We start from the raw sequence: 15,444 nt of genomic DNA, 5'->3' as shown, positions 1-15,444 counted from the left end.
TATTTCTGTGGAATAACCAACTGAGTGGGTTTATAATAACTAAAATAAATTGGCTCGCTTTTCCATAAAAACCTTCTTTGTGTTTGTGTTCAAGGAACAGGATGAGGATGATTATTACTGGATGCGGAAAATGTTGTAAGATGCTGCAGCATTTTCCCATTATCAGAAGGATTCCAAGAATCCAGCTATTCTGGACTTTACAAGTATAATAAATATTAAGAAACGGTTCAGTGCTGTGCTGCAGCTCATACATTTAAAAATTATAATACAATTGACCTTGTTACTTCAGGCACAAGTGCAAAGTAACACAGGACCTTTGTATTGATGCCCATTTTAATGATTTAATGATTTCTCAAAGAAAGTCTTAGGATCCTTCTCTGCTGATAAAAGTACTATCCTCTGATTCTTGAGTTAACAGCATATTTTTTTTCTGTCCCCATTAACAAACCCTGTGCTGCATCTATTAATGCACTTTCTAAGTTATTGTTATATGGTACTACCTTGATTGTGTAGGTGTAGGGCATAATATGAAAAGCAATTTTTGGATTAATTGACCAGGGAGAAAAGGGGAAACTGGCATCAATTTGAAAAAGCGTTTCTGGTCTTACAAATGTCACCTGACATTTCCTCTGACATAATGGCTAGCAATTTTACAAACCTTGTCATTGTCTTTGGATGCTTTTTCAGCTTAATAGGGAAAAAAAAGTTTAACACCAGAGTGCTAAGGACCACTTAAGCCTGTCTTACTCATGGGCTGAGATGAGGATAAGATGAAACCAATATCATGAGTACATTCCAGAAAACAAGTTTTGCCAGGGTTAGGGTTACACACTGGTTAATGGAGGTATAAAGAGGCCTTTTAATTAACTTCAGAAAAGGCATTTTATTTTCCATGATTTTAATTTGTCACTTTAGAGCAATTTTGGCAGTAGCTCCAAAATTAAAAGGGCTTCATAACATAATTATTATTTTTGAAACACATTTTAGTACTAAGTGACTCACTTAAATTTGTTCCTTCATGTATTGCATAATATAAAAGAATAATGACTCTTCCTGCAAGACTAATAGAGTTCAGGAAAATCAATATGCTTCAGGATGCTAGTAATACTTTAGTTATTACATCAACCCATATAATATCCACTAGATTCTGATGCTTTATTATGCCGTGAGTTGGTTAATACCATTTTTTTTCTTCTGAAGAACACTGCAGTATACAGTACTGAATAAAATGTCTAAAACTGAAATTGGCCAACCAAAATGTTCCTTCCCCTCCCCCATAGGTCTTTTTTCTTATCTCCAGGGCTGTTCTTGTTTAAAATGGTTGTTTTAAAAAGTTTCAGATTTTTATTTTTGAAGAATGTAATAAATCCTACTTTTCACATTGTGATTTAAACAGAGAAAGTCCCTTCATTAAAACCGTATTGATATATATTTAATTTAATTTAATTTAATTTAATAATTTAATTTGTATACCGCCCTTCTCCCGAAGGACTCAGGGCGGTGAACAGGGCAATACACAATAAAAATAGAATACAAAAATTAAAAAGCCATTAAACATTATGCCCATAAAGTTAATACATATTAAAATTAAAACTATTTATAAAAACCCAGCCCCATCCCATCAGACCAGGCCAGCTTGTTCGAAAAAGAAAGTTTTGAGATCGCGCCGGAAAGAGCGAAGGTATATATTGTCAGGTGTTGAAGATACTGATGCAACTGAAATCTAATGTGCTACAATAATAGGTTAAGGAAGTTGGAATTTGGCACACATATAAAATGGACTGATTTCACCTTTTAATTCTGTTTTTGTATTAATTTGCTGTGTCTTTCTATCATGAATGTTTGGATTTCTTTCCAATTACTTTATTTAAAGGCGGTAAGTCAATGTTTTTCCTTGCATGATATGTATGAGTTAGACATACTTCACACAACAATAAATAGTTCCTTCCCTTTATAGTCTTTTAGACTGTTTTAGAAAGGAGGTTCACTAATATATGAGATGATTGGTGAAGTCTATGTAACTCTGGTTCATATAGAACAGACATGTCAAACACAAGGCCGGGGCCAGATCCAGCCCGCGAAGTGGTTTCATGTGGCCTGCGAAGCCATCCTGGAAACAGTGAGGGAACGCCCCCCCCACTGCCTTGACCCTGGCCCAGAGACCCTCCTTCTGCCAGAGACCTTCAGATCTGTCCCACTCCTGCCCAGGCCCCCATAGGCCCCCTTGATGCGAGCGATGTAGAGCTGGCCACGCCCACCCAGTAGGCCACGCCCACCCTGGCCATACCCACCCGGCCCCCTGAGGGCAACTGCAATGCTGATGCGGCCCTCAATGAAATTGAGTTTGACACCCCTGATATAGAATATAGATATAGAATTTATAAACAGTTAAACTGCTGGTTATATTGTATAGCCATCATTGTGATCAATTTTTTCTAGTGGTTTTTTTTTACTCATGAATAAGCAAGATCTAGAGCAAATACCATACTCTTCTTGTAAGCCTAAGAATATATCTTACATTGAGAGCTGCAAATTTCTCTCCAAAATGTATATTTTGCATACAGTAAGGGACAAGATCTCTTTGGACATCCTAATATATATTTAAATCCAACTTGACATGAGTAGACTTCTATTCATGAGACAGAAGTCTATGTCTTCTTCTTTCCTGTGTGTCCTGAATATGCTCTGTAAGAAGGGTGAGAATAGAATACCTTAAAATTAGAAACCATTCCTTCAACAGAAGACTGTCGCTGTTTGCAGTCTTTAATATTACAAATATTTATATGAGCCATTTTTTTCCTAAGTCTCCTAAAGATTAAAGATGCTTTAACTTTCTCAAAACCTAGTCACTTGATATAAATATCTACCTCTGCTTCCATGTATAATCAAAGTTCTAATTTTATGCATTCTGGTGGCCTTTAACTATGGTCAAAGTGGTTTAATATATGTATTTATCTATTGTTTCAATGTCAAGGCTGTGGATTCAACAACAATTCCAAGCATCTTATAGATAAAAATTAAAATACAAAAATACCAAGAAAAAGAAAGGAAAACAGTTGAACTAGAAACCAAAACTCCAAAAGCCAATAACCATCCAAATGGTTTGACCCTACCCTAGCTGAGGACCAGGGAGAAAAACCAGGTCTTAAGCAGTTTGTGAAAAACAGAAGGATGGGAACAGTATGAATCTTTAGGGGGATATTTTCCTGCCTGCCTCCCTCCCTCTCTTCTTCTATCTATCTATCTATCTATCTATCTATCTATCTATCTATCTATCTATCTATCTATCTATCTATCTATCTATCTATCTTCTACACACTTATACAGTATATTCTCTCTAGGATGTGTTGGAAGAATGGCTTACTTGCCAGCGTTCCTGGCTATATCTGGAGCCCATTTTTAGTTCGGAAGACATCAATAGACAATTACCTGTGGAAAGTAAACGTTACCAGACAATGGAAAGGATGTGGAAAAAGATTATGAAGAATGCCAATGAGAACAGAGAGGTGAGGTTATAACTATTAGCATGGGGCACTTCTATAAAAAGGCTCTAAGCCATTTTAAAGCTGTCTCTGAACTTCAATGATTCCACAATATCAGTAATGCTTAATAAACAACCAATTTTAAGCTGTGCTTTGGTGTAATTGAAAATGCACATAAAGCAACTTTCCTTTTGCTATTCTCTGGAGAGTCTGTAGATGTGTTGGCCTTTCATTGGCTCGAATTCTCCTGTCTCTTCATCTCTTCACGTTAACCATTCAGCTCAGTCTTTCCCCCATTCATGTAGAAGATTTGCTACGATAGCATTTTGTTAAGACACTATTACTTCAAAGATCTTTAAAATATTACAAAGAAATAGAGCCTTATTCATAGCTTCCCTCTATAACAAACATATTAATATTCTTTTTGAGAAATTGCCACACAACATGAGATGACAACATAAACAATGGCGCATGCCTGCACTCTGGTCTGATGGAAAGAGCACTGATGAGCTCCTGGAATTCTTGGTGTTTTGAAGGTTCGCAACAGGATGGCTTCAAACTGGTCATAGGAAATTGAGGGATGAAAACCATGATAATGTGGACATGTTCAAAGCTTCATGCTACTAATAAGTTGATTTTGCATAAATATTAAAGAAGATTTAAGGATGCCCATGTTAAAATGTATTAAATGTAGTGTGTAAAACACTCAGTGTTATCAACATACAGTATACACTTCTGTGATATGTTTCTTAGGTTTAAGACACTGTGTCAAATTAATCCTTGCCAAAAATTCCAAGAATTGTTGTTCCTTCTTGAATTTGCACCTTATTGTGTGCCATCATTATGAATTTTGGGGGGGGGGAGTCCTGTTGATTTTGTGTTAAGCAAAATTAAATAAAGTCAGTAAGAACTCTTATATTATTTTCTTTGTTTTTCCTTGAAGACATTTCACTTTTCATCCAAGAAGCTTCTTCATTCAGTTCAGTCCATGACCTGAATGACTGAGAATCTCCATAAACTCTTATATTTAGTTATGCAGCTTAAACATTCCCTTTGTTTACACATCTGAGAAGATACATGGTTAAGACACGTTTTGGAAGTTCTACTTCAGTTTCTTTTTTTCTCCTATTCACAAATACATTCCTTTCTTCTATTCAGTGTTAGCTCTCATCATCCTGCTGTAGATTCAAATAAGGTATTCTGTGATTAACATCAACCTTCAAACAATTATTTATAATCATAGTCCTAGGTGGGGACTCTCATGGATTGCAATTTCTTGAGGCTAGATATAGCCAGCTCCTTTTCTCTTTTTCCTACTGCTCATTCTTTCTCTCTTTTCTTTTCCAAATAATTTACTTACTTTTTAGTATCAATTTATTTCTTTAAATACAGAGAGCAAAGGTACAGAGATTGTGATAGGTTTGCAAGCTAAGATTGGAAGACAATTATTCATTCTCTTAATTTTCTTCTTTACAATGTTGTAAATTTGCTTCATCCCAATATTAAGTCTTTTTTGTTGTAACATAACACCAGCATTCTTCTTAGTGAATGACTGAAATTTAATCCACAGTGTAAGGTTATATTGCAATTTTCATGGCTTGCTCAATTGTGTTAATCTGTCAATTTCCAGGTAATTAATGTATGCCCTGACCCAAGGCTATTGGAAAAGCTGAGGGAATGTAATAAATTACTGGATCTGGTGCAGAAAGGTCTAAGTGAATACTTGGAGACTAAGAGGGGAGCTTTCCCAAGGTAATTTTATGATCTGAAATACTTAAACACACACCCAGGAGCAATAGAAAAGAAATCGAAGAATCTCTCTTGCTTACTACTGTCCTGTCATTTTCACTTGAGGAAATGTATGTTTGGATGCTGTTCAGTTTTTGTATCAGGGAGACAAGTGATGTTGAACAAGGAAACTTATAACCACAGGAGTAAAATTATTGTAATTGAGATTTAAATATAGAGCAATAGAAAAAAAAAAGAAGGTTGCGAAAGCTTGCAGCATGTATTTTGAGCTTCTTGTATGGAGGGTTTGTATCTACTTTCATTCTTATGTCTCAATTCACTAGACAAAGATTTACTCATATTCTGGGACAGGTCTTAATTGAATTCTCTTTTCTATAAGGCATAAGAATATTCCTCATTTAAGAAGTGAGGGAGGGAGAAAGAAAAAGATTTATTACCTTGAGAAAAAAATGTCCTCTCCTCTAAGTTTGATGCTACATCTCCCAGAGTTTTTAGAATAGCATCAGGCAATAATCCTTCTAACAAAATTTGTTCAGTAGAATTCATAAAAGAATAATGGGCTCTAATCTTCTCTTGATATCCTAGATTAATCACTTTGGTATTCCTACACTTTCAGTGTTTTCCTTTTAGAAAATGAACTTTTCTTTCTTAGTAAAATTTTACTCTTTTAAAATCCCAGTAGAAGGATTGTATTAAGAACAAAGCTATTCTGGAATTAGATCCAAGACTTTAAAATTGCATTCTAATGTAGTATATCATATTCTGCTCTAGAATCCAAGGACAAACAAGAATCTTTTTTTCCTTTCCAGATTTTACTTCCTTTCTGATGATGAACTTTTAGAAATACTGTCTCAAACCAAAGATCCTACAGCTGTGCAGCCTCACCTTCGCAAATGCTTTGAGAATATTGCACGGGTAAATATTGCATGGGAAAATAATGCTCTCAAGTTCTAGCCCCAGTTCTTGGAATTTCTAGGGGTCTGATGAGGAGGAACTGGTTTAAGCTTAGCTCTTGCAGAATTACAGAACTTCTAGTTCTGGTGATTTTCCATTCTTATTTCTGAATGGCACAACTAGTTTGCAGTTTGGGTATCTAAAAGAGCAGATAGCACCTTTGGCTTTTGTGCAGATTTGTCCTGGGCATTGATTGCACATTTTCCTAATTTGGGAGCCCTTTTTACTCATATTCTACTCATCTCATATGTGTATTTCTACAATGCATTCATCTTCGAAGACCACTCAGAAGGCTAACACTAGTCCAGACTGTAGCAGCATGGGTAGCTATAGGCTTACTTCCCTATTTCCATGTAACAATTCTCCTGCACAAGCTACTGTTGTTACCAGTAAGTACAATTCAAGGTGATGGCTTATAGTACAAATCCCTAAGTGGCATGGGGTTTAGTTATTCGTCTTTCCTTTCTTGTTTCTACTTATCCTAAGATTTGACAATGTTGGCATGGTCTGGGGCCCATCTATCAAACAATGCTATACCTAGGAGTCATGCCTTCTATAACATAATGCCTATCCTTTGGAACACCATGAGCCTGGTGGTTCAAACAGCCCCAGTTCTCTTTTGCTTCACATTTAGAAGACCTGTCTTTCAAAAGCTAAAATGAAATGTGTATCCATTATGGGATAAGTTATACATATTTATAAGAGAGAGCGAGAGAGAGAGAGAGAGAGAGAGAGAGAGAGAGAGAGAGAGAGAGAGAGAGAGAGAGAGAGAGAGAGAGAGAGAGAGAGACCAAGGATAAACAATAGTCTAAATTACCTTCAATAATAACAGACCTGATCTGCCCACTTGACCCAAATGCCTGGGGAAACCGCCAGATTTTCAATGCCTTCCCCCTGTTACAACCATCCTTCCTTTTTAATATATTGTGTCTTTTAAAAATTTTCCCAAATCAGTGATAGTTGAGCAGCCTAGAGATTTAAACTGTAAATAAATAAGTAAACAAACAAACAAAGAGACAAATCCTACATATTGAGGTGAGTTAGAGATGTGAGCTATGTGAGCATGCTTGTGATATCAGAAGATATTTCTCTACATTTAGAAAGTAAAATTAAATGAAAAAAAATCTACCTGCTACAGGATCTTTATCTATTCTTTGTACAAGGTGAAAATGGAAGAATGGTTGTCAGTCTCATGCTGTGTTTTTTCTCATTAGCTTCTCTTTCAGGAAGATCTGCAGATTACACACATGTATTCTGCAGAAGATGAGGAAGTTGAGCTTTTCTCTCCTATTTATCCCACGGGCAATGTGGAAGACTGGCTGCTGCAAGTTGAGAAAATTATGAAGGCTAGTGTGCGGGACAATATTGAAAGAGCAATTAAGGTTTATCCAAAAGTAGGTGTCTTGTTTATAACTGTATAGAATTCGTGTAAAAATGAATCTATTTGTGCTATTGTAAGGCCCCATCTCTGCTGATAAACTCCAGGTGTGAATTTTAATAACCTTCTGGTTTTCTCACTTTATGCTTGGTTCTTAATATGCACATAAATGGGTCTTGGTATCTGCCTTGTAATTCTATTTATGTTTCAAAAAGCATATTTTTTTAAAAAAAAGTCTCCCCTTTTTTGTTTGTTATTTAAACGGGTTGTGTGGGGATTGCAAAAGTAAGCCAAATGATTGTCAGAAAAGATGGTATAAGATATCTTGGACTAAGTGGATTTAGATTGGCCAGGCTAGGTATTAGATTTTTAGATTTTTAGTCTTGTTACTGGATGTTAAAAATGTTGAAATATAGCAACATCCACAAATATCAATCCCTGTTTATAGTAGAAAATAACAAGGGCTTGCATACTTCTAAAATATATTTTCAAGATTTGCAAGATAAGTCAAAGAGAACTGAAATCAGTTTTCAGAATAAACCCTCTGTGTATCCTCAGTCTTAACTTAGCTTACCAGTGGTAAAACCAAAGGAAGCTATTTGACAGTGTGGCAAAACAGAGGAAAGAAATGAGAGGTGTTGGTCTGAAACTTATTAGTCATAGTCAATATCTTTCAGATAACAGAGAGGCAGTGCAAAATGCTGCAGTGCAATCTTATTTATTTATTTATATTTCATATTTCTTAACTGCTCATCTCCCTTCAAGAGAGGCTCTTAATCTTAACTGTTCTGTGTACTCAACTGTGAATATTCTGAAGTTGCAATCAAGTACAACTTGATTGGATATGATTGAAGTTACAAACTTAGGAATGAGATTGCCAGCTGAATTTCATGGACTGAAGTAATCTTGATTGTATGGAGCTGTTAAATGGCTCTCCAGCACAAAGATGCAGGCTAAGTTTCTAAAAGCAGTATTGATCCAAGGAATGCATTAAGACTGCATGTCTTTTTGAACATATTAGGCTGAGACCTACCGAAGGTGAGGCTTCCTTATCATTTTTTTCATCTCAAAGTTACAAAATCTGCAAGCCACATTTCTAATGTTGTATAGATTTGATTGTAGTCTCATCAGTTGGCTCCAGTCTACAAGAAATTAGTGTGAGAAAAGATTTACATCTTTGTCCTTGTGATATCACTGAACTAATCTTAACTCTTAAAAAAGCTTTCATATTTATATATATTCTCTAAATGTTAAGAAAAATGTACTTGTCTCTCTCCAAAAGGAACCTTGTATGCATTATCAAGTACTGTTATACATGTTTTACAGTAAATTACAATTGGTTATATCATGGTTATAGGATAGTAATAAAGATGAAAGAAAATTACCCACTTTTTTACCAATAAAGTGATCTATTTTTAATGAAAGACACCTCGGACTACATGGGTCTTAGATTGGCCAGGCCAGGTGACCATAGCTGGATGTCAAACATACTGGACCAAAGAAGTATCAGAAGCTTTAGAAGCTAGAGATTTGTCTACCAGGCTATTTCCACAGCTAAGTGCTCAGGTAAAAATGTCAGTTAATTGCATATTTCAATTCGAATTATTTCTGCAATGAAAAGTTGATTTTCATGTTATTTGCTACAGTAGTCTTCTCCTAGTCCTATTCAGATATTTTGTAAAAAATAGTCATCCCTGACTGTTGACTGATCTAGATTGTCTAATGATCAGATTGATGCCTTGATTGGGGAAACTGCATTATAGAGCCTTACCTAAAGTCATATAAAAATTAGAATACATCCTATTCTCATATCAAAACTAAAGCAGGAATGACTGGGTATAATTGGATTTTCAGTTGTCTGTCTTTCTACATCATCTATGTTTTGTCTACTTCATTTTTTCCAAATTATAATACAATGTTCCAAATAGTTATTCATTGGTTTCTGGGCTCAAATTTAAAGTGCTGGTCTTGTTCTAAAAATCTGAATAGTTTGGACTTCTGTGACCAATAAAGAATTGTTAGTATTCAACATATTTCCATGCTTTTGTCCTGTGTATAAAATCCAGACAGGGTTTGGTATATGATTGTCCAGATTCAAATTCTGTCTATTCCCATTTAGATGTTCTGTACCAGCCTGCTACCGGCCCTGCAGAAAAGGCAGGGACAACCCCTTTTACAAGAAGGCAAGAGGCTGGAATTACGCCTGCCAAATTTATTGCTACAAAAACAAATAGAACAAGACACGAACCAAGAAACAGGAGCTTTTCAAGCAGTTGCCTTCAGCAAACCAGCCCTCCCACGCATTCCCCCTTAAATACAGTTCAGGGCGTGGCTTCTCTCTGCCTCCTTCCGAGGAGCCCCATTGCCTTCCTCTGTTTACTCCTGATTGACTGCCTCCTGCGTCGGGCGTCCTTGAACAGGGCCAGCTGTGGGTCATCTTCATCCACGCTGTCAGGCTCACACAGCTGGGTCTGTGTCGTGACCAGATGAGAGGGGCCTGGCTGAGGGCTCTCATCAAGCTGTCCAACCCCCTCAGCAAGCTCTTCAACACCCCCCTCCTCCTCCTCCTCTGAGTCGTCCGACCCAACTGCCGAACCCACAGGCTGACCCTGAATCACAACATTAGATCCTCTGGAAAACCTCTGTCAAAATAATCCAGAAATTGATGGTTTAAAAAGAGTGGTATAAAAGAATAGCATGATGATATTGGATATCCATTCCCACAAACCATTCAGTTCTGAATCCATTGGCGTACATAGAATAGGAAAACCCAGCCCCTTTTTTTATCTTGAATATGAGCAGTGAGTTGAGGAGAAGATCATTTTTTTTCCTGTTTCCTAAGTAACAACAATTTTTCATGAAGTCATATAGAGGTGGCCACAGCATATCAAACAGATTTGCGATATATTGGGTAAGGCATTGCCTGATTTGTTTTGCTTTATTTGTACAGCTGCGTGACCTAGTAGCACTTGTGCGAGGTAAACTGTCTCGGATGCAGCGGGGAGTATTATCAGCTCTCATAGTGATTGAAGTTCATGCCAAGGATGTGGCAGCTAAACTTATTGAGGAGAATGTCATGAGTGAAAATGATTTTGAATGGATTTCCCAGCTCAGGTGAGAGATTTCCTCTTACCTGTAATGTTATTAGAAATTGCTAGTAGTATGGAAGGATTGTTCTTTTTAAGTAGGAGGTACACTGAACAAGAGAGAAAGAGAGAGGTCAAGCATAATTTTAATGGTCTGAAAATATTCCTTCAATTCTGTGTTTTTACCTTCTTATAATTTTATTCAGGACGGTATTCTAGTACAGCAAGCATCCCCGTAATTATCCCATCATCAGCATCAGTACCATCCTTATTTCTGAGAAGTCTGTTTAATATAAATGAAATATAAAATAGAATAGAATAACAGAGTTGGAAGGGACATTGGAGGTCTTCTAGTCCAACCCTCTGCTTAGGCAGAAAACCCTATACAATTTCAGACAATGGTTGTCTGATATATCCGGGTGAACAGAACTGTAATGCTATAAAATGTACCATCCATATATTTCCATTCAACTTTTAATGCATTATTAGGTACTACTGGACAAGAGATGATTTATACATTCGGGCAGTGAATGCTGAATTTATTTATGGCTATGAATACTTGGGCAACAGTGGGCGCCTTGTGATCACTCCTCTTACTGACAGGTATAGTAACTCCTTTAGTTCAAACAATTAAACATCTTCATAGTTCTAAATGAATAAATCTGAATCAAGGATATTTTTTGTGACTTTTGATGAAGTCTCAAGCTCCCTTCGTCCTGTGCGCTCCCACAGGGAGGGTCTTCTCAGGGTGCCGCCGGTCAAAGAATGCCGGCGGATGACACCCAGGGGGAGGGCCTTCTCTGTGGGGGCGCCTGCCCTCTGGAACCAGCTGCCTGTGGAGCTTAGGACTGCCCCTGACCTTCGATCATTCCGCTGAAACCTGAAGACCTGGCTCTTCGAGCTTTCCGGCTCAGGCTGAGTTTTAATTGGGTTTTAACTGGGGTTTTACATGTTGCAGGGACTTAGTTTAATCTTTTTTAAATTGGTCTTAATTTTTGTATTAATGTTTTAAAATTATACCCTGTAAACCGCCCTGAGTCCTTCGGGAAAGGGCGGTATATAAATTCAATAAATTAAATTAATTAATTAAATTAAATGACCCACAGGATAACTTGTCAGGAACCAGTTATATGTGGGAGCCCTCTACAGAAAAGTATTTTGGAACACTGTACATCAATAAATAATGCAATGCCTAGGGTTATTCTCACAGCAGTAGTCATGGACCTGCGGAGAGCAGTCAAGGCAGTCTCAATCAAGCCTGGAGTCATTGGAGGAAATGTGATGCAGTCAACGATGGCAGCCTTGTGGTCTTGTAGATTCCCCGACTTGATTTTCTCTGGAACTGCCATGCTGCTGTCATTCTCTGCATGCTTGCTGATCTTCAAATCAACACAAGTGTCTTATACAGGGCAAGGCATATGAATAGAATGACCTATGCACCCATGGTAGTGGGGAAGTCAAATCATTGCACACAGGCAAAATATAGCTCTTGTGGTTGCTGCTGGCATAGGTGCTCAAGTGACTGACATATTTTTTGAAAAATATGCTAGTGCTGATCAGGTTATTTGCTTTGGAGAAATCCATCATCATTTTGCATACCATGACAATTGTGACATGTAATTTTGGTTGTTGCAGAGAAGCAGCAAATTTTCTTGCAGCCATGTAGATACACAATCCAAAACTGTTATTTCTCTTGTGTACCATATCCATTTTGTGGGGGTTAGACCAAGAAAATATGTGGCAGCAGTATTGATGACAGTGTTCTGTTCCAGCCTATGACCAGCCCTGTTTGAATGTCAGGGACAACCCCTTTTTATAGTCAACAGGCTGGGGAAAAAACAACCAAATTTATTTACAAAGAGTTTAAACAAGAGTTAAACGAAAAGTTCAAAGAAGCGTTAAACCAAAAGTTCAAACGAGTTAAACAGGAATAACAGACCAGGACTCTAGCAGAAGATCTTCAAATGGTTGCCTTCAGCAACCAGCACCTCCCACACCTTCCCCTTTTATCAGCAGTCCCAAGGCGTGGCTTCTCATTGCCTTCTCCCAAGTTGCCTCATTGCCTTCCTCTGTTCTGCTCTGTTGGATTGCCTCCGGCTCCTAGCTGTGAATCATCTACATCCAATATCTCATGCTCACATGGCTGAGTCTGAAGAGGAACATGACAGGAGGGGCCTGGCTGAGAGTCCTGCAGTGCATCAGAGCCTCCCTCTGATACCAAAGGCTCTCCAAACCCCTCCTCCTCCTCCTCTTCAGAATCATCACTCAGCTGCCAATACCACAGGCTGATGCTGAATCACAACAGTCAGTTAATATGAGGTGGTCAGAGTATCAATGGACCTCGACAATATGGCTGTGCAGTTCAGTGCCTACTATGATAGCCATACCTTTGTTGTTTGACACAGTAGGTTATTTTGTATCCTTCACCAATGTCACATGGTTGTTTCCAGTTAGGATGCTGATCTTCACTGGGGCAGTGTTTAATCATGATTTTTGAGCTGGCTTCTTTAGCCAGTTCTGGCCTTGAACCAGTAACCTTTGCCCTTTTGTCAGGGCAGTCAAGCAAGACCAACACATCACCTCCGGGGGTCATCCTAGCTTTGTTCAACATTGTATGTGGCTGTTGACCAATTAGTTGCAGCACAAATGTACTAAATGGCTTGATACCCAAGCATGACCCCTGTTCATCTATGCTCAGTGCAGCACCACCCTTGTGGGAGGGCAATTTCCGGTAGCATCAACAACAAAGAACAGATCTCGCTGCCAAGCTTTGTTTTGACTGCAATATCCTAATCTAGATGAGCTGTCTCTTATGAGTCCTCTGCCAAATCAAACTGAAAAGTTGAACTAAGGATTATGTGTCCAGAAACTGGTGATTTACTGATGAGCCTAGATGTAAAGCTTAACGGCATGCTGTTTAAAAAGTAATAAAAATTGATTGCAGTCAAATGTTCTGTGGAAGATGATAGCAGGATACGTTCGGAATTTCAAAGAAGTAGGAAGCCTGAAGAAGCAGGTGAGGCTAATGTAAAGGAGGAACAGAGGAAGATAAAATACAGCACAGAAAACAATAAATAGGGTTTCAGGATGTTTAGATGTTTAGAAACAGCAGAAAACCCAGAACAAGACCAACAAATAGATCTGCAATATTGGGGGGGGGGGCTGTGAAATGGGCACAAAACCCTTCATGGCATGAATCCAGGTTATTTGAGGGACCCTCTCACCCCACTGGGATTGGCCCATACCACTCGTTCCAGCAGAGGAGCCATGCAACGGGTCCTGTCAGCCCAAGTATTCTGGCTGGGAGGATCCAGGGGGAGGGCTTTCTCTGCTGTTGCTCCTACCCTCTGGAACATCTTGCCCACCTTCCCCACGTGAGGTTGGCCCCAACCTCCTATATTTTCATAAGGGCATAAAGATGTGGCTGTGCCAGTCGACTTGGGGCCCTGGAGGTGGTTGATTAATAACAGAACCCACCTCCACCCTCCCCTTGTATCCTTAGTTTTTGTCTGATTTTAACTTTTTATGTTTTAACTGTATATGTAACTGTAAGCTGCCCAGAGTTACCCTATGGTAAGATGAGTGGCTAAGAAATTTTATAAAATAATAAAATAAAATAAAATAAAATAATAAAATAAAATAAAATAAAATAAAATAAAATAAAATAAAATAAAATAAAATAAAATAAAATAAAATAAAATAAAATAAAATAAATAAAATAAAATAAAATAATAAAATAATAAAATAAAATAAAATAAAATAAAATAAAATAAAATAAAATAAAATAAAATAAAATAAAAACCCAGCTTCTGTACTGTTCTGTAATACTCATCTGGATTTTGCAGCCCACGTTTGTTAATCCTTACTTAAGGTGTGAAAGCCTTCAAAATTTCTGTGAATCAGATATGTCAGTATAATGCTGGAAATAAAGTTAATTATTTACAGTATTTTAATCTCACACTACAGAGAATTCTTTCTCTCAAAGCCCCTCATATCAATTAATAAAAGGGAGACAAGCTCCACTATCAGGTTTTCAAACTAAAAAAATGACACATAAGGAAAGAAGAATATTGGCAGTTAGGGAGTTTAAGGTCAAAACAATATAAATATACTATAAACTGGTATTTCTATCCAATTTTGATCAGACCAATCTTTCGCTGATAATATTCTTGCACACATCTAGCCAAAATTGCTTACGCTTGTTTCTTTCCTCGATGGACAGGGCCAGAATGCCCTGTCTCTTTGCTTAAGTAATCCCACAGCAAAAGAATATTGGAGCTGCTTTTTCTTCCTTTTTCCAGACAATCTAGGAAAAAATTTGCGATGCAAGAATCACTTAGGATTAATCAACTCGTCCCACAGTTGTATGGTATCTAGAGTATCTCGACATGCCTGTTATAGTTAAACGTTGTGTACAATTAAGATTTATACAAGTACATAAAAAGAAAATTAGCCTTTCCTGCTAAAAGCTATTGCACAAATGCAAACCCGTATTAAGATATATTTCTTTAATTATGATAATATAGCATCTGTATTTGTGCAAAAAAAGGGGGATTGTATCTTTTGTAAGTTGAACAGGATATGGTCATTGAGTTGTCAGTAATGGTGGTAGAGGCAATTTAAGCAAGTGGTCTATTGTGGATAATATGGAATGATGGAAATGCCTAATTAATTCAGAATGGTTAAAACGCTCTTTGTGGGGGAGAATAGCATAGATGCTGGATATTGTTTCAAAACAGACTTATGCCTGAAGATTGGCATCCGCATTGATTATTAGTACTTTGGAGGAGGGTCA

The 15,444-nt window shown here is 37.5% G+C and overlaps 1 protein-coding gene across 1 annotated transcript in view; it reads left to right on the top strand.

Moving 5' to 3' along the window:
- Positions 1-15,444, top strand: part of DNAH1 (dynein axonemal heavy chain 1) — a gene marked incomplete at its 5' end in the record, with an annotated part of 176,028 nt that overhangs the window by 49,046 nt on the left and 111,538 nt on the right. Inside the window, 7 exons of the mRNA XM_081320734.1 lie at positions 3,342-3,506; positions 5,113-5,234; positions 6,041-6,146; positions 7,400-7,579; positions 8,989-9,129; positions 10,514-10,677; positions 11,139-11,252. Coding sequence (XP_081176860.1) covers positions 3,342-3,506; positions 5,113-5,234; positions 6,041-6,146; positions 7,400-7,579; positions 8,989-9,129; positions 10,514-10,677; positions 11,139-11,252 — 992 coding nt within the window. The remainder of the gene's footprint in view (positions 1-3,341; positions 3,507-5,112; positions 5,235-6,040; positions 6,147-7,399; positions 7,580-8,988; positions 9,130-10,513; positions 10,678-11,138; positions 11,253-15,444) is intronic.

Source organism: Vipera berus (assembly GCF_964194415.1).
Source record: "Vipera berus genome assembly, chromosome: 2".
Classification (NCBI taxonomy): Eukaryota; Metazoa; Chordata; class Lepidosauria; order Squamata; family Viperidae; genus Vipera; species Vipera berus.
The sequence above is the reverse complement of the archived record's forward strand: the minus strand, read 5'-3'. Positions and strand labels throughout refer to the sequence as shown.